The sequence below is a fragment of the Amblyomma americanum genome, chromosome 1 (assembly GCF_052857255.1).
Source record: "Amblyomma americanum isolate KBUSLIRL-KWMA chromosome 1, ASM5285725v1, whole genome shotgun sequence".
Classification (NCBI taxonomy): domain Eukaryota; kingdom Metazoa; phylum Arthropoda; class Arachnida; order Ixodida; family Ixodidae; genus Amblyomma; species Amblyomma americanum.
The window spans coordinates 114,903,089-114,929,186 of NC_135497.1; the positions used below are offsets into that span (position 1 = coordinate 114,903,089).

The window sequence follows — 26,098 nt, forward strand, 5'->3', positions numbered from 1 at the left end:
GCTTTGTGCATACACTCTAAACAGAGAGGATTAAAAAAGGGAGTAAGCTGTCCTCTATCACACTCCCTTTTATAAAAGGGTGTGCGCTAGAGGACAGCTTACTCCACTTTTTACTCCCATACAGGCGTATCCATGTTTAGGGTGTAGCTTACAACAACCTAAACTTCTAGACAAACATGTTCAGACTCTACACCAATAAATTACGACACGAGAACCTATGCCAATAATATTTTTTCTGGTTAGAATTTGGTTGCCCAAGTTGGCCTTCGATGGAGAGAGGAGACCAGAGCATAGACGTCATGCCCCCTATCCGGTAGCTTTGTGCATACACTCTAAACAGAGAGGATTAAAAAAGGGAGTAAGCTGTCCTCTATCACACTCCCTTTTATAAAAGGGTGTGCGCTAGAGGACAGCTTACTCCACTTTTTACTCCCATACAGGCGTATCCATGTTTAGGGTGTAGCTTACAACAACCTAAACTTCTAGACAAACATGTTCAGACTCTACACCAATAAATTACGACACGAGAACCTATGCCAATAATATTTTTTTCTGGTTAGAATTTGGTTGCCCAAGTTGGCCTTCGATGGAGAGAGGAGACCAGAGCATAGACGTCATGCCCCCTATCCGGTAGCTTTGTGCATACACTCTAAACAGAGAGGATTAAAAAAGGGAGTAAGCTGTCCTCTATCACACTCCCTTTTATAAAAGGGTGTGCGCTAGAGGACAGCTTACTCCACTTTTTACTCCCATACAGGCGTATCCATGTTTAGGGTGTAGCTTACAACAACCTAAACTTCTAGACAAACATGTTCAGACTCTACACCAATAAATTACGACACGAGAACCTACGCCAATAATATTTTTTTCTGGTTAGAATTTGGTTGCCCAAGTTGGCCTTCGATGGAGAGAGGAGACCAGAGCATAGACGTCATGCCACCTATCCGGTAGCTTTGTGCATACACTCTAAACAGAGAGGATTAAAAAAGGGAGTAAGCTGTCCTCTATCACACTCCCTTTTATAAAAGGGTGTGCGCTAGAGGACAGCTTACTCCACTTTTTACTCCCATACAGGCGTATCCATGTTTAGGGTGTAGCTTACAACAACCTAAACTTCTAGACAAACATGTTCAGACTCTACACCAATAAATTACGACACGAGAACCTATGCCAATAATATTTTTTTCTGGTTAGAATTTGGTTGCCCAAGTTGGCCTTCGATGGAGAGAGGAGACCAGAGCATAGACGTCATGCCCCCTATCCGGTAGCTTTGTGCATACACTCTAAACAGAGAGGATTAAAAAAGGGAGTAAGCTGTCCTCTATCACACTCCCTTTTATAAAAGGGTGTGCGCTAGAGGACAGCTTACTCCACTTTTTACTCCCATACAGGCGTATCCATGTTTAGGGTGTAGCTTACAACAACCTAAACTTCTAGACAAACATGTTCAGACTCTACACCAATAAATTACGACACGAGAACCTACGCCAATAATATTTTTTTCTGGTTAGAATTTGGTTGCCCAAGTTGGCCTTCGATGGAGAGAGGAGACCAGAGCATAGACGTCATGCCACCTATCCGGTAGCTTTGTGCATACACTCTAAACAGAGAGGATTAAAAAAGGGAGTAAGCTGTCCTCTATCACACTCCCTTTTATAAAAGGGTGTGCGCTAGAGGACAGCTTACTCCACTTTTTACTCCCATACAGGCGTATCCATGTTTAGGGTGTAGCTTACAACAACCTAAACTTCTAGACAAACATGTTCAGACTCTACACCAATAAATTACGACACGAGAACCTATGCCAATAATATTTTTTTCTGGTTAGAATTTGGTTGCCCAAGTTGGCCTTCGATGGAGAGAGGAGACCAGAGCATAGACGTCATGCCACCTATCCGGTAGCTTTGTGCATACACTCTAAACAGAGAGGATTAAAAAAGGGAGTAAGCTGTCCTCTATCACACTCCCTTTTATAAAAGGGTGTGCGCTAGAGGACAGCTTACTCCACTTTTTACTCCCATACAGGCGTATCCATGTTTAGGGTGTAGCTTACAACAACCTAAACTTCTAGACAAACATGTTCAGACTCTACACCAATAAATTACGACACGAGAACCTATGCCAATAATATTTTTTCTGGTTAGAATTTGGTTGCCCAAGTTGGCCTTCGATGGAGAGAGGAGACCAGAGCATAGACGTCATGCCACCTATCCGGTAGCTTTGTGCATACACTCTAAACAGAGAGGATTAAAAAAGGGAGTAAGCTGTCCTCTATCACACTCCCTTTTATAAAAGGGTGTGCGCTAGAGGACAGCTTACTCCACTTTTTACTCCCATACAGGCGTATCCATGTTTAGGGTGTAGCTTACAACAACCTAAACTTCTAGACAAACATGTTCAGACTCTACACCAATAAATTACGACACGAGAACCTATGCCAATAATATTTTTTCTGGTTAGAATTTGGTTGCCCAAGTTGGCCTTCGATGGAGAGAGGAGACCAGAGCATAGACGTCATGCCCCCTATCCGGTAGCTTTGTGCATACACTCTAAACAGAGAGGATTAAAAAAGGGAGTAAGCTGTCCTCTATCACACTCCCTTTTATAAAAGGGTGTGCGCTAGAGGACAGCTTACTGCACTTTTTACTCCCATACAGGCGTATCCATGTTTAGGGTGTAGCTTACAACAACCTAAACTTCTAGACAAACATGTTCAGACTCTACACCAATAAATTACGACACGAGAACCTATGCCAATAATATTTTTTTCTGGTTAGAATTTGGTTGCCCAAGTTGGCCTTCGATGGAGAGAGGAGACCAGAGCATAGACGTCATGCCCCCTATCCGGTAGCTTTGTGCATACACTCTAAACAGAGAGGATTAAAAAAGGGAGTAAGCTGTCCTCTATCACACTCCCTTTTATAAAAGGGTGTGCGCTAGAGGACAGCTTACTCCACTTTTTACTCCCATACAGGCGTATCCATGTTTAGGGTGTAGCTTACAACAACCTAAACTTCTAGACAAACATGTTCAGACTCTACACCAATAAATTACGACACGAGAACCTATGCCAATAATATTTTTTCTGGTTAGAATTTGGTTGCCCAAGTTGGCCTTCGATGGAGAGAGGAGACCAGAGCATAGACGTCATGCCCCCTATCCGGTAGCTTTGTGCATACACTCTAAACAGAGAGGATTAAAAAAGGGAGTAAGCTGTCCTCTATCACACTCCCTTTTATAAAAGGGTGTGCGCTAGAGGACAGCTTACTCCACTTTTTACTCCCATACAGGCGTATCCATGTTTAGGGTGTAGCTTACAACAACCTAAACTTCTAGACAAACATGTTCAGACTCTACACCAATAAATTACGACACGAGAACCTATGCCAATAATATTTTTCTCTGGTTAGAATTTGGTTGCCCAAGTTGGCCTTCGATGGAGAGAGGAGACCAGAGCATAGACGTCATGCCCCCTATCCGGTAGCTTTGTGCATACACTCTAAACAGAGAGGATTAAAAAAGGGAGTAAGCTGTCCTCTATCACACTCCCTTTTATAAAAGGGTGTGCCCTAGAGGACAGCTTACTCCACTTTTTACTCCCATACAGGCGTATCCATGTTTAGGGTGTAGCTTACAACAACCTAAACTTCTAGACAAACATGTTCAGACTCTACACCAATAAATTACGACACGAGAACCTACGCCAATAATATTTTTTTCTGGTTAGAATTTGGTTGCCCAAGTTGGCCTTCGATGGAGAGAGGAGACCAGAGCATAGACGTCATGCCACCTATCCGGTAGCTTTGTGCATACACTCTAAACAGAGAGGATTAAAAAAGGGAGTAAGCTGTCCTCTATCACACTCCCTTTTATAAAAGGGTGTGCGCTAGAGGACAGCTTACTCCACTTTTTACTCCCATACAGGCGTATCCATGTTTAGGGTGTAGCTTACAACAACCTAAACTTCTAGACAAACATGTTCAGACTCTACACCAATAAATTACGACACGAGAACCTATGCCAATAATATTTTTTTCTGGTTAGAATTTGGTTGCCCAAGTTGGCCTTCGATGGAGAAAGGAGACCAGAGCATAGACGTCATGCCACCTATCCGGTAGCTTTGTGCATACACTCTAAACAGAGAGGATTAAAAAAGGGAGTAAGCTATCACACTCCCTTTTATAAAAGGGTGTGCGCTAGAGGACAGCTTACTCCACTTTTTACTCCCATACAGGCGTATCCATGTTTAGGGTGTAGCTTACAACAACCTAAACTTCTAGACAAACATGTTCAGACTCTACACCAATAAATTACGACACGAGAACCTATGCCAATAATATTTTTTTCTGGTTAGAATTTGGTTGCCCAAGTTGGCCTTCGATGGAGAGAGGAGACCAGAGCATAGACGTCATGCCCCCTATCCGGTAGCTTTGTGCATACACTCTAAACAGAGAGGATTAAAAAAGGGAGTAAGCTGTCCTCTATCACACTCCCTTTTATAAAAGGGTGTGCGCTAGAGGACAGCTTACTCCACTTTTTACTCCCATACAGGCGTATCCATGTTTAGGGTGTAGCTTACAACAACCTAAACTTCTAGACAAACATGTTCAGACTCTACACCAATAAATTACGACACGAGAACCTACGCCAATAATATTTTTTTCTGGTTAGAATTTGGTTGCCCAAGTTGGCCTTCGATGGAGAGAGGAGACCAGAGCATAGACGTCATGCCACCTATCCGGTAGCTTTGTGCATACACTCTAAACAGAGAGGATTAAAAAAGGGAGTAAGCTGTCCTCTATCACACTCCCTTTTATAAAAGGGTGTGCGCTAGAGGACAGCTTACTCCACTTTTTACTCCCATACAGGCGTATCCATGTTTAGGGTGTAGCTTACAACAACCTAAACTTCTAGACAAACATGTTCAGACTCTACACCAATAAATTACGACACGAGAACCTACGCCAATAATATTTTTTTCTGGTTAGAATTTGGTTGCCCAAGTTGGCCTTCGATGGAGAGAGGAGACCAGAGCATAGACGTCATGCCACCTATCCGGTAGCTTTGTGCATACACTCTAAACAGAGAGGATTAAAAAAGGGAGTAAGCTGTCCTCTATCACACTCCCTTTTATAAAAGGGTGTGCGCTAGAGGACAGCTTACTCCACTTTTTACTCCCATACAGGCGTATCCATGTTTAGGGTGTAGCTTACAACAACCTAAACTTCTAGACAAACATGTTCAGACTCTACACCAATAAATTACGACACGAGAACCTATGCCAATAATATTTTTTTCTGGTTAGAATTTGGTTGCCCAAGTTGGCCTTCGACGGAGAGAGGAGACCAGAGCATAGACGTCATGCCCCCTATCCGGTAGCTTTGTGCATACACTCTAAACAGATAGGATTAAAAAAGGGAGTAAGCTGTCCACTAGCACACTCCCTTTTAGAAACGGGAGTGCGCTGGAGGAGAGCTCCCTTCCTTTTTTACTTACCACCACCTGCCTCCTAGGTTGCTTCTCGGGGAATTTTTCGGGGATTTGTCGCTCACGGTCAACGACGCCGATGAAGGCGCCCGATTTTCTGCGACTCGAGCTCCCTAACGCTATCGCGTTAGAACGCATAACGGCAGAAGGAACGTTGCCCGGCAAGACCCATGGCCGAATGATGCAGAGCGGCCAGACTTGTGACCTCTCTCAATGTTGCCACAAGCCTCTAGGCATACCGGGAGGCGAAGTGGGAAGTGGGCAGCCTCGATCGACTTCGGCCCGAATCCGGCGAATTAGTGCTAGCTGTCGTTGCAGAAGAGAGAAAATTGAAACGCCCCTCAGTGTGAATGCCCAACTGCATGGGTGCGTGCGCCAAAGGAGACATCATGCGCTTCCTGCTCGTCCGCTGCTGTTGCGCCACTGGCCTTCTCCGCGACTTTCCTGCAGGAAATAAAGGCGGCCAGGCATACTGTCTTTGCCAAAAGCAAGCAGGCAACGGGTTTCGCTTCTTAGCCGTGTAGTGGAGCCCTTGCGGCACCTCTATAGACCGAAACGCCCCGAAAGGTGAGGGCAAGACTGTTCCTACCTTACACCGATTTAGAGCTTAAGAGGTGCCATGCATAACGCTGTTGCTTGGATAGTTTTCACAAAGACGAAAGCTGCGTCACAGCATCTTGACTCCTCCGTTTGTTGCGAATAGGCACAAATAAATGAAATCTTTGCTTGTATTCAATTGTCGCAACTTGTCGTTATTTGCCTCATCCTAAGCGAACACCACACTTGCTGCCTAGGAATAAAAAATAGATAAAGCTAGCTTGCCGTTTCGCTTTTATATGGACATTTAACGCAGCTTCTATCCTGAGGACAGGGACGTATCCAAAAGGAGGGACAGGCCCCTTCATTCTGGAAGCTACTCGCTGAGCATGTACCGCCAAGTAAAAAAAAAATTCTGGCTACGTGCCTTGCCTGAGGACGGCGTTTATTGATATGACTTAGTATTAACATTTGGCTGAGAGCGTATACGACGGTGAAAACGAAGCTGCGTTGTTTCGTCTGCGTGAGATAACGGCACGAGGCCGTAATGCATGGTGTGACTGATGATCCCGTGCGTTCTTGGTGTACGTCTTTACATCCTGTGCTAATGAGCACTATAATAAGGTCGTATTGATTGAATCGTGCGGATTGAACTGGCAGCTTTGTACTACTTCAAGCCACCAATTCGTTCTGATCCGTACTACCGCACCTATCTGAGTTGAGTGTATCGCTCATCACTCGGGCGAACGAATTTTTCTTTCCGTTACTTCTCGTATAATCATCAGTGACGCTTTCCATTAGAACCAGATACCATGCGACATGACATATGGCTGCATTGTATTCGTCATTTAATATACTTTGTTGGTCTTCAAGCATATATCACTGCAAAAATTTTAATACCCCAGTAGGTGTAGAAATGATGTTCGCTTATCCCAGGAATAACACCCTTTGAGGAAGCGAGAAAGGAAGAGCAAAGGCGGGGAGGTTGGCCAGTCCGGCTGGCTACCCTGAACTGGAGAAAATGGAAGAGGGGTGCCGGCACGTATCCAAGGGTGTGTTGAAGTAAGGGGGGGGGTGAGCCCCTCAAGCGGTACAGAAAAACGTCTTGGGCCTCTCCCGAAAATAAATTTCTGGCTACGTGCCTGGAGGGGCTTGTAAAACAAAAAGACGAGGCGAAATGTGCGCTCTGAAAGTCACAGGCCGCTGCAGCAGTGGCCTGCGCACTGTGAGGGCCACCGGGCGCTGCAACTTCAATACAACGCAGCACGCGTCCTTCGTCGCCAAACACAGGGTGTTCACGCAGTGCGGACGTTCCACCGTGAAGCGAGGCTACAAAACTCACAGGTTGTTAGCCCTGGAACAGCGTTGTCAGCCCTGGAATATTACAGTGTACAGTAATTTTTAGTGTTTTTTCATATACCACTGGCCAGTGACGCAGGGCACTGCGTTCAGGCACGATCTGAGCCGTCTTCATTCGGCCAGCACCTTAGAGCGACGGGATCTCTGCGAGCTAAACCGGGACGCCGCTTGCGTTCGCTGGCGCGTGGTGCGTACACACGCACTTCCACGCAGTGTCATCGTCAAAAGCTACCCGCCTTAAATAATTCACGCGGCCGTGCGGGCGTATATAAGGAGAGAGAGAGAAACGAAAAAGAAAGAGCTCGCACCGCCGCCCACAAGAAAAGACCAAGCGTCCACGTTCGAGAAAACGCGTGCAGCCGAGGAAACCCGCAGCAGCCGCATGCAAGCAGCCGCCGCCGGTGCTTTGCCGCCTCCCATGGCACGCGCCAGTGTGCGTGCGCGCGCGGCCGCAACACGTGTGCGTTAAACTCTGCAGGTCTCCAGCGAGCACTCAGCGTCAAAGGCTGCTTTTTCTTCGTGGCGTGATGGCGCGAAGAGAAGAAAAATAAAAAAGCGCGCGCAGTAGAACGGGGGACGAAAGCGCGCGGGACGCCGTATGCGGCGAGCCCTCTCTCTCTCTTTTCTTTTTTGGCAAACGCAATGTGACGGATATGCATATAACATCCTCCGCACAAACGACGACTCGGGGGAATAAGCGGGGAGGAAGGGCGGCTCGCCTGCAATGAAAACACAAGCGACCAAGCGAAAGCAACAGTTAAGCAAAAATTTGCGCTGATGGACGACGTGAAGAGATCACGGTTGACGTGCCCTGCTCGCGCGCCTGGCTGCACTGGGTGCCTGCTTTTGTTCTTGCTGGAATATCCACGTCCCGTGTGCTCTTTGTTTTTCCTTTTGCCCGTTTGTTTTGCTCCATGCGCCATTTAATGGTTTCCCCTCGTCCCGCACCTTCCGCGGCACGCTGGCCACTTGCTCTTCATGATGATAGCACGGGTACGCTGTCGAAAGGCCTTGTCTCTCAGCAGAGTGTCAGAATTCGTTTGCACGCCGCGCTGCCGTATACAGCCGCGGAAGGAGCGCACCGTGGCGGGGAACGCAAGACGCGCTGCTTCTGTGCTGCCTGGCGTCGCTCATCCGTCTATGTACACGCAGCTGTGTCCCCCCGCCTTATATCTGCGCACTGGCGCTGCAATAACTCGTAATAGACGAACGCTTAAATTAAGTGGCATGCCCCGAACGCCGAATCTTTTCTCAGTGGTTTAGTGCCGCAAAATGTGTGCCAGTGCGATTGTGCTGCCAAATATTGCGTGTTCGTTGCTAAGCAAAAACATAAAGTGCCTATCCAGTGCACACTCCTTCAGCAGTTCCATCATTGCGGTGTCGACCTCAACGTGCGGTTGACTTACTGAAAAGTATAGGCTATTTAGGAGTGCCCGCCGCGGTGGCTTATCTACTATATAGCCTTCGGCAACTGAGCCGGCGACCGTCGTCCATGGGACAGCACCAAAGACTGCTTGACCAGCTACAACGAAATTACCAAGGCCCTCTGCCTGGCCCGCCGAACCTTCCCTCCGCCCAACGACAAGCTGGACAGGGCGCACGCGGTGGCCCTCAGACAACTGCAGCCGCTCACGTACCCCAACCCGGCACAATACCAGAGACTCTACCCCGGAACATACCCGACGAATATATGCTAGGTCTGCCACACTGCTATAGCAACTTTACCCCACATGCTCTGGGGCTGTAGCAAGAACCCTGACGGTGCTAACTCCGGAACCCTCCCGCCGCGGCGGGCCGCTGCCTTGCGCAGCCCCAGTCTCGGTGACCAACTCTGGGCCGTCCAGCAGGCCCGCGAGGCGACGGCGAGGCAACACCTCGACGTCCCCACGTGGAAGACCTAAGGACGCGGGATCAACCCCCTGCCACGGCGGCCGCATTTCGATGCAGGCGAAATGCAATAACTCCGGAATGTGCGATGTCAGGGCACGTTAAAGAATCCCAGGCGGTCGAAACCCCAGGTGGTCGAAATTAATCCGCAGCCCTTCCTCAGTGATCGCACCATACCAAACCATACCATACCATACCATGTACCATTTACGAGTAGGTGAGTCAAAAAGTTGCACAGGTTTAAAATGAAGGAACAGACAAATTTTCGCAGGCCTGTTAGTGAGTTCTTTTCAGAAGTTCTTGCGCTGTCAAACAGTAAAATGTTGAGACAACCAGCAACAGTGGAGCACAGGCCAGTGTAGGGTGGGGGCGTGAGCAAAAGAGCAATTTAGACACGTTTGCCGGTGCGGGCAATGGGTGGCCAGGAATCCACGACCCCGCTTGATGAGGAGACGCCATCCAGCAACCGGAAGCGATTTTGTAACGTCTTCAATTACCTGTAGAAAAAAAGCAGAGAACAAGCCGTCGTTAGTAAGGAAAGCACCCGCTCTTTGAATTGCTCGAATCTACGCGATGTGCAACGCTAATGCTGACTGGCACAACATAGGCTTGCAGAATCGAATAGAAAGCGTTGTTAAGACAAATGGCGGATATTGCTTTCTGCTGCCGTGCAGGGACATTTAAGTGACGTCACGTGCGCCAGTTGGTTGTACAGCGCGCTGCTTCAGCGGTACAGGCCGGAGGAACAGGTGCAAGACATGCGCGCGACCTTTCGCCGTGCTCCGTACGCCAAAGTGGCGGCCATTAGAGCGAATGCTCTCATAATTAAAAACGTAACCAAATGCGTCTGAACACGGCTTTGTGAAATACTCAGAAATTAAAGCGAGGACGGTAAGAGTACAGGGGGTGACTATCGCAGATGCCAGTCGCATCGCTCGATTTGCGATGGACCCGTTTACACTCCATCGCACAGGTTTCTTGCACCTCTGTGAAGGCTGCGGCGATCTGAGCCAGTCAGAACGGAGTGCGCTACAAAGCGTGTTTCTGGGCACCCCGCGACTGGTACGTGGCTCCATCGTGACTGCACGCAGTACACTCGGCCGACTCAGCGGTCGCCGATTTACAGATGCCGGCGAACTACCTAGCAGCGTTGTGCTCGTGCAGACTTTGTGTGCTAATTTAAGCAGTCAATGAAACGCTCGCTGTACTTTCAAAACACCATCCTGGACTACCTTTTTGTTGACTGCAGTATTTGTTGGCAAAATATTCACAATACTGCTCAAACATATGAGCTACTATTTGTTGTCACTTCCTTGGCCCTGATTGGACGAGAGAGCTGTACCTTTCACAGTGCTGCAAGCAACTTGTGAGATGGAGTACAGACCTCTCGGTTCGTTTCCTCGTCGCGATCTGTCACCACTTACGTGGAGCGATGGATTACGTGATAGTGCGAGCTGCTGGCATGGCGGCAATAACACTCCCCCCCCCCCTTCCCCCCCCCCTCTGCCTCCCCTATATCTCAGTCGTAGGAGGGGGCTTGGCTTGTCGGAGCCGCCTGATCTGGCTCTGGCAGTTAAATCGAGGAGGAGTTGGTCCGTGCAATAGCGTCGCTGACAAGACGATTCAACGATCAGCAGCCCTGTGCGAAAGCGAAGGAGCCGGCCCCAAGAACGCACAGTCGTGCGCTATATGACCGCATGAAGCCACTGGCGGAAATTGTTCCGGAGAACAACCTTCTCGCCCTCTCCAGTGGGAAGGGGCGACAGCGATAGCTCTACCGCACCCGTCCCCATTGATTTCAAGTGTCCTACCTGGACACCCTACCAATAGATTACGCAACCTCGAGAGCGCCCACATCACATTCCGCTCCACACCTTCACTACAGGACAACCTGGGCACCGTTGCGTATGGTTGAAGGCGGGAGGTTTCAGTTACGACATACGACGCCATTTACGTCGGACAAAGCCCCCTCCAGCTACTGTCGTAATGCGACCTCGACCTAGCCGAACCGCGCTGAGATCCGCCTAAGCGTGCGATCCGCATCAGCGCTGACAAGCCACAACTTCCAATGCTGGGCGCCTTGGGGTCTGCAGCGAGGCCTACCAGACCTACTTGTCGTCATCGTCGGCGCTCTTGGCCTCGCAAAACCCCGAGCAGTCACCGCAGCTGTCGCCAACGCCGGCTGCGGCTGCGGTGGAGGCGGAGGCAGCCGGCTGCTGCATCCCCTCGCCCCTGGCCCAGGTCTCGCCCGGCTGCTCCTGCTGCTGTTCGGGAGGCTGCTCCTCTGGCCGCCGCTCGTCCTCGTCCATGTTGGCCCCTCCGGCTGCCTGCTCGGAGGCGACGGCCGGCTGCTGCGGCTGCTCCTCGTCCGGTGCATCGCTGCCCGCCAGCAAGACGGGCACGGCCACCGCGACGAAAAGAACCAGCAGCGCCAACAGCGCGGTCCACCTCAGGCAGCTCATGGTCTCCGCCGCCGTCCGGCTCGATCGAACGCCACTCTCGCGCTGGGAGACCGCGAGCCCTGCCGCCGCCGCACGCGCCTCCTCGAGCACTTCGTCGTCGTCTCGTCGGCGCACAACCGGGCCTCGGTCAGAGAAAAAAAAAGAAAAGAGAACGTAAGGAAGAAGGACAAGAACAGTGCTATTGATTGCAAAGCCTGCAAATGTATTAAACGGGCTTATAGAGGAGTATTTGGACAATTTTCCTACGAATACTGCAATTTTCACAGATTCCTCCCAGAAAAAACGAAAAGGCAGCTATCGGCATTTATTCCAGTGCTCAATTGATTGGAGTTATTCATTTCGGGCGCCTGAGTATAAGCCTTGCAATGTTAATCAGGTCATTATACTTGCTGATAGCCTTTCTGTCCTGACTGCGCTCGAAGGCTAGAGGGCGTTCTTCTGAGCCGTTCCCTAGGATTTTCCATTCCACCACATGTTAAAGAAGTGCGTTTTCACTGGGTGCTTGTACACTGCGGCATTTCTTCTAATGTGATGGCTGATTTTTTAGCAAAGTGTGTCCTTTGCGGACCTGCGGTCCCATTTATTCCAAACACTGTGCATTTGAAAATAGGCTGCTTTCAACGTTTCGTACAACGCCACTCCTTGAGTCATGATCCTCTCCTTGCTACAACGGATTTTCAGAATTTGGGATTCCATTGAAGTGTCTACTTATGCAGTTCACGGCAATGCCAAGTGTCCATGGCCCTCTTGCGTCGCAGAATACTGCGAATAAATCTTTATTTGTGCCGATCGGGGTTCTCTCTTTCTAACCTTTGTGAAGCGTGTGGCGAAATTGAATCACTTGATGATCACTTCCTCCTTTCCTGTCGGCGGTTTGCTTCTCTACGAAGAGCTTATTTGGGGATCCCCCTCGCTAGATTAGAGCTTCCTCTTTCTATTCTGGTTCTCTCCTGTGGGGCAAGCGCCAGGGTATATGTCCTAAAACCAGTGTGCGATTATCTGAATAATTTCATCATTGCGACAGGGAGATTCCTTTGTTAATCATAAATTTCGAAATTATTTTTTAACACAAAATTTCACCAATGACTGTCCGCTTTAATTACGCCAATGTGTCACTACCGTTTAAATGTGTGTCGCACCATAGCCAATCTCCCACTGTGGGTATGTGCCACTCCACCAGAAGCCAACAACAACAACAACAAAGTAACACGGGAAGATTTGGCAGTAACAATAGGCGGGGATCAAGCAAAACAATACAGGCTTGTTCCTTTTCAGAGAAATGGAAGAGGCCAACGTGCTGAAGCCCCGTATTGCAGATTGCAGAGATGTGCAAATAAAATTTTATGGACACTATCGGGCCTTATCATTTTCTCCTGAAACCCGCGAATATGTTCCACGAAATCAACATCACGACATTCACTCTACATCAAAGCCGTCAAGCGCCTTGTGTTTGCTTTCTGTTGGCTTTTGCCACAAATATGCGCCTGCGACATTTGATTATTCATTCACTAAGGCGTAGCAACAACTTCCGTATGAACGTCGTGGCATCTATAGAGCACAAAGACGACAGCAACATCTGCAGAAACGCCACTTATCTGGCAGAAAGCCGCAGGATTCTATCCGACGACCGTTGGTTCAGGTCATTACTTTCACCGCCGTTGGAGTTGTACTGCAGGCGTTTTTTTTCTTTGTTTTACGCTGACAAGTTCGCTCAACAAACTCTTTTCTCAATTTCGCAGCACCGAGTCCACTGTGCGTATCGATATCAGTATGAGTACGTAATAAAATGATGGAGGAGGCTATTTGTATCAACAGTGTTGCATTTGGGTTGCAAGCCCCAAGGGTAGCGTTGGCCTGGCGGCCTGGGGCAAAGCTGGAAACATACGAAGGTCCCAGCAAAGGATGAGTCGACTGGCAACAGAACAACTTGTTTATTCTGGCATCTCAAAAGAGCAGCCGGTCAGGGCGACCACGTTACTCGAAGGACGAAATCGAAGTCTCTCGTTGGCGTCCGGGGCAGCTCGCTTTATACCCACGGAGTCGAGGGCAAGAGGGAACGGCTTGGGAAGAGTCATCCGATACGGCGACGCTTGAACATGTTCAGGCGTGACGGGCGCGTCCGCCAGGCCGGCGCCGGTCAGACCTCCTCGCCTCCCAGTTGAGGAGCTCCTCTCCCCGGCTGCCGCGCTTTGACAAGCGTGGGCAAAACATGCACACACACACACACGCACGCACGACGACACGTGGCACTGAAACATGCCTGGACGCGCTTGGCGGGAGGCGTTGCGGCCGCGATGAACGAAGCCGCGGCGTCCGTTGCATCCGCGCCGGCTATACCGCGCGTCGTAGGTAGGCGAGACGTAACAGACCGCCCCGCCGGGAGAAGGAGATCCCGATGGTCAGGGGACTGCATCCGCTGTCCAGAGGGATGTCGCTCGATGATGCTCGTAATCGAAACCGATCGTCCCTCGACGTTGCTTGAGCGCAGCGCACAGAGAAGGCCTCGTTCTCGGGTTCAGGATCACATAGGACACTGTAAAGTCACTTCGGGAGAGTTGCCATTTTTGTGCTCGTTCCCAGCAAGCGTTAGAACTACGCCGAAACGCAACCGCTCAGCCAGCAAGCACGAGACAACCCTCACTAAGCTCTGCCAGGCTCTTTCCCCTTTTATACTACTGCCTAGTTCCTTACAGTAGTCAAGCAGCACTCAGAACGCGTCCACAAATTGGAAAATTGCACTAGAAAGCACATAATCACTTTGAAACACTAAACAAAAGCAATATGTTAAAAATCCTGCCTCAGGAAGAAAACATCAGTAACCAACAACTTTGAGGCGGATTCCTACGTTAGGGGCTTCGACTTAAGCCATCGGCGTTACCGTTGAGACTCCCCTTTTTGTAACGCACCTCAAAGGAATATTGTTGCAAAGCGAGGCTCCAGCGCAGGAGGCGGCCATTTTTGGGAGATATGGTCTGCAGCCATTGGAGAGGGCAGTGATCCGTCTCAATGATAAACCTCGAGCCGGCTAGGTAGCATGACAATTTCTGAACGGCCCACACGAGACACGCACACTCTTTCTCGGTGGCGCTGTACGCCTGCTCACGACAGGTCAGCTTACGACTAGCATACAGGACGGGGTGTTCCACTTCTCCATTGTCCCTTTGGCACAGTACAACGCCCATGCCTCGCTCACTAGCATCGCACTGAACAACGAACCCTTTGGTATAGTCTGGCGATCGTAGCACAGGCTGGCTTGTTAGGGCGCTCTTTAGGGCGCTAAAAGCTCTCTCCTTTGTCTCGCTCCAGACGACTGTTTGGGGCTCTGTTTTTCTTAGAGCATCCGTCAGGGGAGCCGCGATATCGGAGTACCTGGGGATGTACCTCTGATAGTAGCCGGCGACACCCAAGAACGACCGAATATCGGTCTTCGTGCGCGGTTGCGGGAAGTCTCGCACAGCGGCCACCTTTATTTCAGAGGGGCGGCGACGACCCTGTCCAATCACGTGACCGAGGTAGATAACCTCGGCCTGTGCTAATTGGCACTTGGGAGCCTTGACTGTCAAGCCCGCTTCGCGCAGGCGGGTTAGCACTGCCCGCAAGTGTGCCATATGCTCAGCCCAGGATGCGGAGAATATCGCTACGTCGTCTAAATACGGTAAAGCAAATTCTTCCTGTCCCCGCAACACTTTGTCCATGAGGCTTGAAAAGAAGTATGGCGCGTTCTTCAAACCAAAACTCAAAACTTTAGGACGGAATGTTCCCATTGGTGAAATGAACGCCGCATACCTACTAGCCTCCTCTGTAAGTGGAACCTGCCAATAACCCCTGACAAGATCTAGGGTGGAAATAAACTGAGCGCTACTAACTTTCTCAAGGCGCTCCTCGATGTTAGGGATCGGATAAATTTGATCCTTAGTGATAGAATTAAGCCTGCGGTAGTCGACGCAAGGACGAGGTTCCTTGCCCGGTACCTCAACTAAAATCAAAGGGGAGGTATAATCACTCTCACCCGCCTCAATAACACCGAGCTGTAGCATTTTCTTTACCTCAGCCTCCATAATATCGCGCTGGCGGGGTGACACCCGGTACGCCTTGGATCGTACTGGCTCTGGCGAGGTAAGTTCTATATCATGAGTAAGGACAGAAGTCCTACCAGGCCTCTCAGAGAACTGACCTTGAAACTCTTGTAAGAGTTGGTGTAGTTCGGTTCTCTGCTCAGCTGACAGCGGTGCTTTAATGATTAAGTCACTAATGACCTGATCAGTGTCTTCCCTGTTCGTCACTGAGCCTAGTCCCGGAAGCTCGACCGGAAGCTCTTCGGGAACGTTTACCATCATACACACCACTGCTTCCCGTTGTCTATAGGGTTTGAGCAGATTACAGTGGTAAACTTGCTGTGCTTTCCGTTTTCCTGGCAGACTCACCACGTAGTTAACATCCGACAGTTTTTGAACAATCCGTGCTGGGCCCTCCCACTGCACGTCGAGTTTGTTTTTTAGCGATGTGCGCAATATCATCACCTCATCGCCCACCTCAAAACGACGGGCCCTGGCTGTCCGATCATAATAAACCTTGGCCCTCTGCTGGGCCTTTGCCATTGCTTCACCTGACAACTCCTGTGCCCTTCTTAAGCGTTCGAGGAGACTAAGCACGTACTCGACCACGACTGGGTCGTCGCCCCTGCCTTCCCACGAGTCTCGAAGCATGCGAAGCGGAGACCGCAGCGAGCGACCGTACACCAGCTCAGCTGGCGAAAACCCCGTAGCCGCATGCGGCGCGGTCCTTAATGCAAACATCACCCCAGGCAGACACAGCTCCCAATCACTTTGTTGCTCAAAACACAATGCTCTCAACACGCGCTTCATGACGGAGTGGAGCTTCTCAACGGAATTCGACTGTGGGTGGTACACTGAGCTGTGTAACAGCTTTACCCCACACCTTTCGAGAAAGGCTGTCGTCAAAGCGCTGGTAAACACTGTGCCCTGATCTGACTGGATTTCCGCAGGAAAACCAACTCGCGCAAATATGGACAGTAGTGCATTGACTATCTCAACTGAGCTGAGATCTTTAAGCGGCACTGCTTCAGGGAACTTTGTCGCTGGGCAGATCACAGTCAAAATGTGTCTGTACCCCGTGGCTGTTACCGGCAGAGGTCCCACTGTATCAATAACGAGCCGTCTAAAAGGCTCCGTAATGATAGGTACCAACTTCAACGGCGCCCTCGATTTGTCCCCTGGTTTGCCAACCCGCTGACAGGTGTCACATGTCCTCACAAAGGTTTCTACGTCACGAAAACACCCTGGCCAATAGTACTCTTGCAAGAGACGGTCCTTAGTCTTCTTAACTCCTAGGTGTCCGGACCACGAACCGCCATGCGACAAGCGCAACAGATCCTGACGGTAGCACTGAGGCACGATCAGCTGATCGAACTCGACTCCTCTGCGGTCTAGATACTTCCGGTACAGGACCCCACCTCTTTCCACAAAACGAACATTTTTCTTGGCGATACCTTCTTTGACATTGCAGCGCATGTTTTCTAGGCTGCCATCCTTTTTTTGCTCTGCTATCAAAGCCGACCGGCTGACTTTTAGCAACCTATTAAGTCCATCGGACGTAGGCGCGATGAGCAAATCTGTAGATAGCTCTTCTAATTTTCCCGTGTCGGGCATTTCCTCTCCAGTACCTGGTGCCTTCAGCGCTACAGGCTCAATTTTATTCAGTTCGGACGTGCTCTGAATATCAGCTTGCTGCGCCTCCGACCCTTTCTCATTGCTCGACAACGTCGGCCCCGCAACTACCGCCTTTGCAGCGAGCTCCCGAACTCTCGATCTGGTTAAGGCCTGAACGCTAGCCTCACCAAACAAAAGACCCTTCTCGCGCAGGAGGTGATCGGACCGGTTCGAAAATAGGTACGGGTACTGGGGGGGCAGCATAGATGACACTGCTGCCTCCGTCTCAATTGCTCCGAAAGGTCCTTCAATGAGCACTTTTGCTACGGGCAGACACACGCTGTGAGCTTCCACGGCTTGCTTGATCCATGCGCACTCGCCCGTGAACATATCGGGTTCTACGTAAGAGGGGTGAACTACATCCATTGTAGCTGCGGAATCACGAAGCACTCGGCACTCTTTCCCGTTCACGAGGAAGTCTCGCATGTAAGGCTCGAGAAGCTTCATGTTCTCGTCAGTGCTGCATAATGACAAAAACACGACTTTTGTTTTTGTTTCTGGACACTGCGCCGAAAAGTGACCCGGCTTCCGGCACGTATAACACACGCGCGCTTGCCTCGCCTCGAACCGCTTTCTGCGTTCGGCTTCGGCTGCCGCCGTCTCCTTACGTTCGGTCGGACTGCTTTCACTCGCATCCGCACTACGCGTGTCCCCCCTTGCTCTCATGGGTGTGAACTTCGGCCTCTCAGACTTGGAGCCAAATTCACCCTTTTGACCGTCCTTAGCTCCGCGAGCCCGACGCGTCACAAACTCCTCGGCTAGCTCGGCGGCTTTAGCCACTGTACTAACGTCTGGCCTATCCAAGACCCAGTACCGCACGTTCTCAGGTAACCGACTATAAAACTGTTCCAGCCCGAAACACTGCAGAATTTTCTCGTGGTCACCAAACGCTTTCTCTTCTTTGAGCCACTCCTGCATGTTTGACATAAGCCTGTAGGCAAACTCTGTATATGACTCATTTCTGCCTTTTTCATTTTCCCGAAACTTCCGACGGAACGCCTCCGCTGACAGCCTGTACTTTTTTAGCAGACTCGATTTCACTTGGTCGAAATCCTCTGCCTCCTCTCTCTTCAAGCGAGCGACTACGTCGGCCGCCTCGGCGGGTAACAAAGTGAGCAAGCGCTGTGGCCACGTTTCCCGAGAGAACCCCTGCTTCTCGCACGTTCGCTCAAAGTTAACCAGGAACAAACCAATGTCCTCTCCAAGCTTAAACGGCCGCATCAGGTCAGTCATTTTGAACGATACCCGTTCTCCTGCACCGTGTGCCTGACTTCCATTACGAGCGCGTTCCATCTCTACCTCGAGACGCTTCATTTCCAAAGCGCGCTCTTCTTTCTCTTTTTGCTCTTTACGTTCGCGCTCCTCTTTCTCTTTTTGTTCCCTCTCCTCAATGGTCTCAAGGCATTCCGACAGCTCGTCATCCTCAGCCTCCAACTCAAGAATCGCCCTTAGCAGTTCTGGTTTTCTGAGTTTGTCTGAGACATCAAGACCCAACTCTCTTGCAAGCTCCAGCAATTTCGGTTTGCGCAACGACTTCAAATCCATGGCTGCTCCGAATGCTGCTTTCTCTACTGCCTACTATTGTCTTGCCGCAAACTAACCCGGCAGCAACGACAACACAATTACCAGCTCTGTTTCTGACACTAACAAAAGCCTGGCAAAACTCAGAAGAAGAAAGTCCCGCACTCACCAAACCTCGCAGCCACGAATTCAGCGCAGTCGCTCCGCTGCAGGCAACCAGTCATCACACAGGGCTCGTTGCACTGCTCCCGGATGGTCGTTGTGCTGCTCAGCATACAGTTGACCGCATATCTTCGCTGCTGGCCTCCGTTGTCGGGATCTCACCGCTGGCAACCAGTTGTTGCATTTGGGTTGCAAGCCCCAAGGGTAGCGTTGGCCTGGCGGCCTGGGGCAAAGCTGGAAACATACGAAGGTCCCAGCAAAGGATGAGTCGACTGGCAACAGAACAACTTGTTTATTCTGGCATCTCAAAAGAGCAGCCGGTCAGGGCGACCACGTTACTCGAAGGACGAAATCGAAGTCTCTCGTTGGCGTCCGGGGCAGCTCGCTTTATACCCACGGAGTCGAGGGCAAGAGGGAACGGCTTGGGAAGAGTCATCCGATACGGCGACGCTTGAACATGTTCAGGCGTGACGGGCGCGTCCGCCAGGCCGGCGCCGGTCAGACCTCCTCGCCTCCCAGTTGAGGAGCTCCTCTCCCCGGCTGCCGCGCTTTGACAAGCGTGGGCAAAACATGCACACACACACACACGCACGCACGACGACACGTGGCACTGAAACATGCCTGGACGCGCTTGGCGGGAGGCGTTGCGGCCGCGATGAACGAAGCCGCGGCGTCCGTTGCATCCGCGCCGGCTATACCGCGCGTCGTAGGTAGGCGAGACGTAACAACAGGTATACCGGGTGTTTCACCTAAGATGTTCGGCAATTTTCAAAAATAGGGGCTTTTGAGTTAGAAGAGCGCTTTCTTCGGCATAGCATTGTCGGCGGTGTAGTACATCAGAATACAGCTAAGACGTGCTATCTATATAGCAGGCTGTTAACTAATACTGAATAGTAAACTTTCTAACGATTACTGTTAGTCTCCTTATTTTTTGAGAGGGGTGTAGACCACCGTAAGCAATATTGAAATCAGTTTTTAGAATTTCTAAAACGCAATTACCCTGAGCGCTGTGGCCTAACAGTTTTTGGTTACATCGCGCCACGTTACATGCACTTTCGAGATGCTTGCCGCCAAAGCAACTGCTCTAGTTCACCTAACTCGTCGAAACAGTCAAAATTTGTTTGGCTACAGCGCCGAGGGTAACTGCGTTTCCGAAGTTCTAAAAACTGATACGGAGATTACTTAAGTTGGGCTACACCCCTCTCAATAAATAAAGAGATCTAACTGTAATAATTGAAAAGTTCACTACTCAATATTAGATGACCAGCCTACTAGTTAGCAAATCTTAGCTGTATTCTGATGCGCAACAACACTGACAATGCTATGCCGAAAAAAAGGCGCTCTTGTGACTCAAAAAAGCATATTTAAAAAAAAATTCAGGGGAATGCGTTTGAAACATTTACTATAATTTTACGAACGCCAAATTAAAGAAGAGTGTTCTTTATCCACACAAAAGATTTTCGCTGCGTGTTATCTACATATGTATCTTTAGAACTTTGTTCTTGAAAGAAATAGGGTTCAGCATGGCTTTCCTATGTGAAATTTCTCGCTTGAAGAACTGGGAGCGGGGGGGGGGGCTCTGGGTATATGGTATTGCATCTGGTTCTGATACGATGAATGAAGATATGAAGAAAGGAATAGGTAGGCACCAAAAAGATTCTTGTTGTAGGCTTATATTCTTCGCGTAGCCAAGCGAATAATTGGTTTTTTAGGGGAAAGGAAATGCCGCAGTATGTGTCCCATATATCGTTGGACACGTGAACCGCGCCGTAAGGGAAGAGATAAAGGAGGGAGTGAAAGAAGAAAGGAAGAAAGGGGTGCCCTAATGGAGGGCTCCGGAATAATTTCGACTACCCGGGGATATTTAACGTGCACTGACATCGCACAGCACATGGGCGCCTAAACGCAGCCGCCGCGGTCGGGTTCGAACCCGGGAACTCCGGATCAGTAGCCGAGCGCCCTAACCACTGAGCCACCGCGGCCAAGCGACAGATTTTTTTTCTGTCGAGCTCTATGTAGCGCCACTTACGCAAAAACGTTGAGCCCGCAGGCTAGCTGCGTCCGCAACAGCGCAGACTTTTTTTCTTCTCGGCAGCGGCACTGTGCCGCGAAACTACGCTGTTTCTAACCACAAACGCGAGGGGCGATAAAGGTAACTGCAAGCTGTTCCGTGGTGTGAGGCTTCGGATAGCGTTCCTCCCAACGTGTCATCGCGTATAGGGCGTTATGCATCCTGAATTTTTCGCACATACCTTGGTTCTGCTGCAGGAGGATGTTTCCCACGCTACGCGTTTCTTTCAACGGCCTGCATCCTGATGGACGTTACGTGGTACTTCTGGACATCGTCCCGGTGGACAACAAGCGGTACCGGTACGCATACCACCGCTCCTCGTGGCTGGTGGCCGGCAAGGCTGACCCGCCGTCGCCGGCGCGCCTCTACGCGCACCCCGACTGCCCCTTCACGGGGGACCAGCTGCGCAAGCAGGTCGTCTCCTTCGAGAAGGTCAAGCTCACCAACAACGAGATGGACAAGCAGGGACACGTGAGTTGCCAACGACCTCTACGCAATAACGGCAGCGACCTTACACTACACCTGCAGAATAGCATATGCACTCACGATCGGAAAGGTAAAGTGCGCGACACATGCTCTGGTAAAAAATGGTTGGCGGTTTAGCATCGCTAAGCACGAAATATTGTGCGAAAGGACGTTTTTTTTTTTTTTTGCAGGTGGACACCACCGCCACGTACCTCAAAGCGCGACTGAGGTGTCCACTGACCCAGGGAGCCAGTTATGCGCCTTTCCTTTCCCCAAAATGAACGAAGTCTAAACCTTGCGTTGGTTTGTTGGCTTTGAAAAAAGGAAAGGCGCATAACTGCCTCAATTTGTAGGTGGACGCCACTGCCTACTCAAAGCGCGATTGAGGTGTCCACTGACCCACTTGCCCTATACTCAGAGGCTTCACACAGACGGACACCGCTTAAACCCGGGGACTGCGGCTAGAAGTGCTTTCGCACTAAAAACGGGAAGCTGCCCTTCACAATGGGCAAACCATCAGGAAATGTTGGCGCCGCGGACGAGATCGCACAGAGACCAGACGAGGGAAAGTATACATCGGCCAAACGGGCCGTAGTGTAAATGAACGGCTAAGGGAACACCAGAGTTCGATGAAAGACAAAGCAGTCACTAATTTACCGCTACATTGCAGCGCCTGCTGCTCTAAGGCTACGCGCAACACGCCATGCCATCCTTTGCCGGTTGTACCTGGGTGGTAACAAAAAGACGCTAGAGTCGTCCACGGTACAATCATGGATGACAGAGACTTTTTTTGCCACCCACCCTCTAACTGTACTGCAATAATTATTTCATCACCATCATCCATGTACGATTAAAAGAAATGTGTAAAGCGGCGCGTAGACTTCGGCCTGTTCGCATTTTATTTATAATCGCCCCTGTACGACCAACTCGTCCATCAGCGTGCTCTCTTGTTCTTAAAGAGCAGACGACTCTAGGGGACAACGGTCTGTGGCAATGGAGCAGAGGTCGTGAGCATTCAGCTTATAAAGACGTGTGACTGGCGCGTGAGAACACACGCTTGTGGAAAATGTCGCCTCGCGCTCGCCATGGCCTCTACTGCAGCGCCACAAACAGTTGTCTCCCAATGCAATATAGGATAACAAGACAGCAACCCCCAGGTGTCCCACGTGCGCTGAAGGACGTTCATCAGGCATACGCTGTCCCAAAGATTTCCGCAGTGGGCCGGCTGCTATTTTCGTGCAACCTTACTTCCGTCGCAGCGATATGTGAATGCGGGCTTTTGTCTGTTCCAGATCGTACTGAACTCGATGCACAAGTACCAGCCACGGATCCACTTGGTCAAGCTGCGGCCGGACTGCTGCTCAAATCCGCCCGTCATAACAGACCTCGAAGCGGAGCAGTTTCGCACGTACATCTTCCCGGAAACAGTATTCACCGCCGTCACAGCCTATCAAAATCAACTAGTGAGTGCGCTCCCCTTTTCATATGCTGGCTTCTGCTGTAAAGAGGAAAACCCGAGCCTCTCACCGTTGCCGTATTGGATGGTGCTGCGCATATAATAAGCCTCTGGACTTGAGAATTTGAAAGCATTAAATTCGAGTCTGCCCCGCTGCAGATTTATTCAGTTCATGGCGTCAGGACATAAAAAAAATAATTCACTTTATGTAGAGCGGGAGTTTCTCGGCTCCGTAAATGTACGTGCGGTTTCCTTGTGCTGTTTATGAATGGATAATTTTTATCGGATCAAGTGCTTCTGGAGCATCCTTCAGCTATTAAAGTCACGAATACCCCGCATGGGCGTCTGCAGCTTGCAGGCATTGGTGAGTTGCGACACCACGGGTTCCCGAGCATCCGCAGGGACATCCCCGCAAGGGGATGATGGTGAACAGTTCATCACCACGGACCCGAGCACCGGCGCTTAGCAGTGCGTGGCATCGCCGTGTCCGGGGAAAAGGGGTCCTGGTGGTTGAGCCGATGCCGAGCGTTTGGACCTTTAAGGCCCCTCGGCGGAAGCAACACACCACTTTGGCCCCAGCTTCCCGTAGACGGCACCTCCGGCCTGATCCTACCGGGGGAAATCGGCAGTCGCCTTTTCCTGAGCTCCCCTTCATCTTTCACTTTCCTATCTTCTTTCTCACAGCTGTCCTGTCTTCTCGTATTTCACTGAATTTTTCAGAGAACTACGATTACACTGCTCTACACAGTGCAAACTGTGAGGGAGAGCACGCTGCCTACTCAAGGTCGTGCCCATCCTGGAAGAAGGAGAAAAATTATAACCATAAAAACAAAGAAAAACGTCAGCTTCGGAGAAACACGAAGGCGGTATGCACTTTCATACATAAACAACACTGCCTTGCTGTCTTTTTTGGCCTAGAGAAGCCATACGACACAGCCTGGAGGTTCGGGATTCTCCAGGACCTGGCTGAGCTTGGCATCCGCGGCAGGATGTTGAATTGCCTAAAAGATTTCTCGACTAATCGTTCATTTTATGTCCGCCTAGGTTCAACCCTTTCGAAGGAAAATGGAGTACCTCAAGGATGTATTTTAAGCACAACACTCTTTATTGAAAAAAAAAATGAATTCTATTAGGAAAATAATCCCAAGGTCCATTATGTATTCAGTCTATTTAGATGATCTTCAGATAGCTTGCACATCCTCCAGCATATCAACTTGCGAAAGACAGATACAGCTAACAATAAATAAACTGGCAACGTGGGCGGACCAAAATGGCCTCCGTTTTTCTCCACAGAAAACAGTCACCATTCTGTTCTCACTCACGAGGCTTAGAGACAGATTCCACACTATATATGAACGAAACCGAATTACCTCTAAAAAATGAGCACAAATTTCTAGGCATAACTTTTGATAAAAAACTCACTTTCCTGCCTCACATAAGAAGAAAGCTTCCTGGTCACTGATTATACTTGAAGTCCTTTCACACAAACACTGGGGGTCTGGCAAGCCTTCTACAAATTTATCGTTCTGTGGTAAGATCATATTTACACTATGGTTGCATAGTAAACGGTTCAGCAAGGTCACCTTACTTAACACGACTAGACCCAGTACACAATTTAGGTTTGCGTCTTTCAACTGGTGCATACAGGACGTCACCCATAAACAGTCTGTATGTAGAAACCAATGGACCATCGCTTACAGATAGAAGAGCCATACTCACATGCTCATACATTCTAAAAATCCGTTCCCTACCGAAACATATCTGTTACCCTATAGTTACAAAGTGCCCTTCTAGAACACTGTTTAACAACAAACCTCAGACTACCAGACCATTGCTCTTACGATATGAAAAAGTGTCCCAGAATCTCTTTGCAATCGACATGTTACCTGGCATTGCACAAAGACGAGACCCACTACCTCCATGGTGCAATTTCCCTGCAATCTGTGATTTCACTTTTACACACTTCCATAAGAAACAAACTCCACAACAACATATCATACAAGAATTCCTTGCAATCCAAGAAAAATACAGTAGCTTTGTGGGCTTTTATACTGACGGTTCAAAAACGGATGTTTAGGTAGGAAGCGCAGTGGTACGAGGGAATTGGAAAGAAACAGTAGGACTTCCAGAGTGTGCATTCATTTTCACTGCCGAATGTTACGCCATTTCCGTCGCTGTAGAAAAAAAGAGTAAACGAGAACCTCACAAACAGTATTATTTATACAGACTCTTTAAGTGTACTTACAGCTCTCCACTCTAGAAATGCAATCACCCCTCTACTTGGTGACATTATACAGAACATAGTAACTGCCACAACTCAAGGACAAAACATAAAACTGTGCTGGGATTCCCGAGTCATGTCGGAATAAAAGTCAACGAGAGAGCATATTTGTGCGCTGCTCAAGCTCGTGGAAAGGAAATAAAAAAGTAAATATACCTTTTAATGATTGCATAAACCTAGTACAATGAAAATTAAGGAAAAAATGGCAGTCAGCTTGGAACAACGAACCCGCCGCGATGGCTCAGTGGTTAGGGCGCTCGACTACTGATCCTGAGTTCCCGGGTTCGAACCCGACCGTGGCGGCTGCGTTTTTTATGGAGGCAAAACGCTAAGGCGCCCGTGTGCTGTGCGATGTCAGTGCACGTTAAAGATCCCCAGGTGGTAGATTATTCCGGAGCCCTCCACTACGGCACCTATAATTCTTCCTTTCTTCTTTCACTCCCTCCTTTATCCCTTCCCTTACGGTGCGGTTCAGGTGTCCAACGGTATATGAGACAGATACTGCGCCATTTCCTTTCCCCAAAAAACCAATTATAGTTATATATTGGAACAACGAATTAAATAACAAACTACACTTGGTAAAGCCAGCTTGAAGTGTATGGAAGTCATGTGTACACCAGGAATGTCTCAAGGAAGTAATTCTCTTTTCGTCTACGTATAGGCCACACACACCTTACACAC

The 26,098-nt window shown here is 49.6% G+C and overlaps 2 protein-coding genes across 3 annotated transcripts in view; one reads left to right on the plus strand and one right to left on the minus strand.

The window, feature by feature from the left end:
• The window catches only part of LOC144113488 (T-box protein H15-like), a 101,917-nt gene that overhangs the window by 69,121 nt on the left and 6,698 nt on the right, over window positions 1-26,098 (plus strand). For both annotated transcript variants that reach the window (XM_077646579.1, XM_077646580.1), the window contains exons 3-4: window positions 21,413-21,686; window positions 22,973-23,143. In XM_077646579.1, the coding sequence (XP_077502705.1) occupies window positions 21,413-21,686; window positions 22,973-23,143 (445 nt within the window). The remainder of the gene's footprint in view (window positions 1-21,412; window positions 21,687-22,972; window positions 23,144-26,098) is intronic.
• LOC144113489 (uncharacterized) lies at window positions 9,510-11,819 on the minus strand. The gene is made up of 2 exons (XM_077646581.1): window positions 11,383-11,819; window positions 9,510-9,767 (listed from the first exon to the last, which is right to left on the minus strand). Exons 1-2 carry the CDS (start codon window positions 11,730-11,732, stop codon window positions 9,764-9,766), a joined length of 354 nt encoding a protein of 117 aa, XP_077502707.1. The 5' UTR covers window positions 11,733-11,819; the 3' UTR covers window positions 9,510-9,763.

What these genes read in the sequence shown, in the direction of transcription:
- LOC144113489 (XM_077646581.1), bottom strand. Translation starts at nt 11,732, where the DNA reads ATGAGCTGCCTGAGGTGGACCGCGCTGTTGGCGCTGCTGGTTCTTTTC.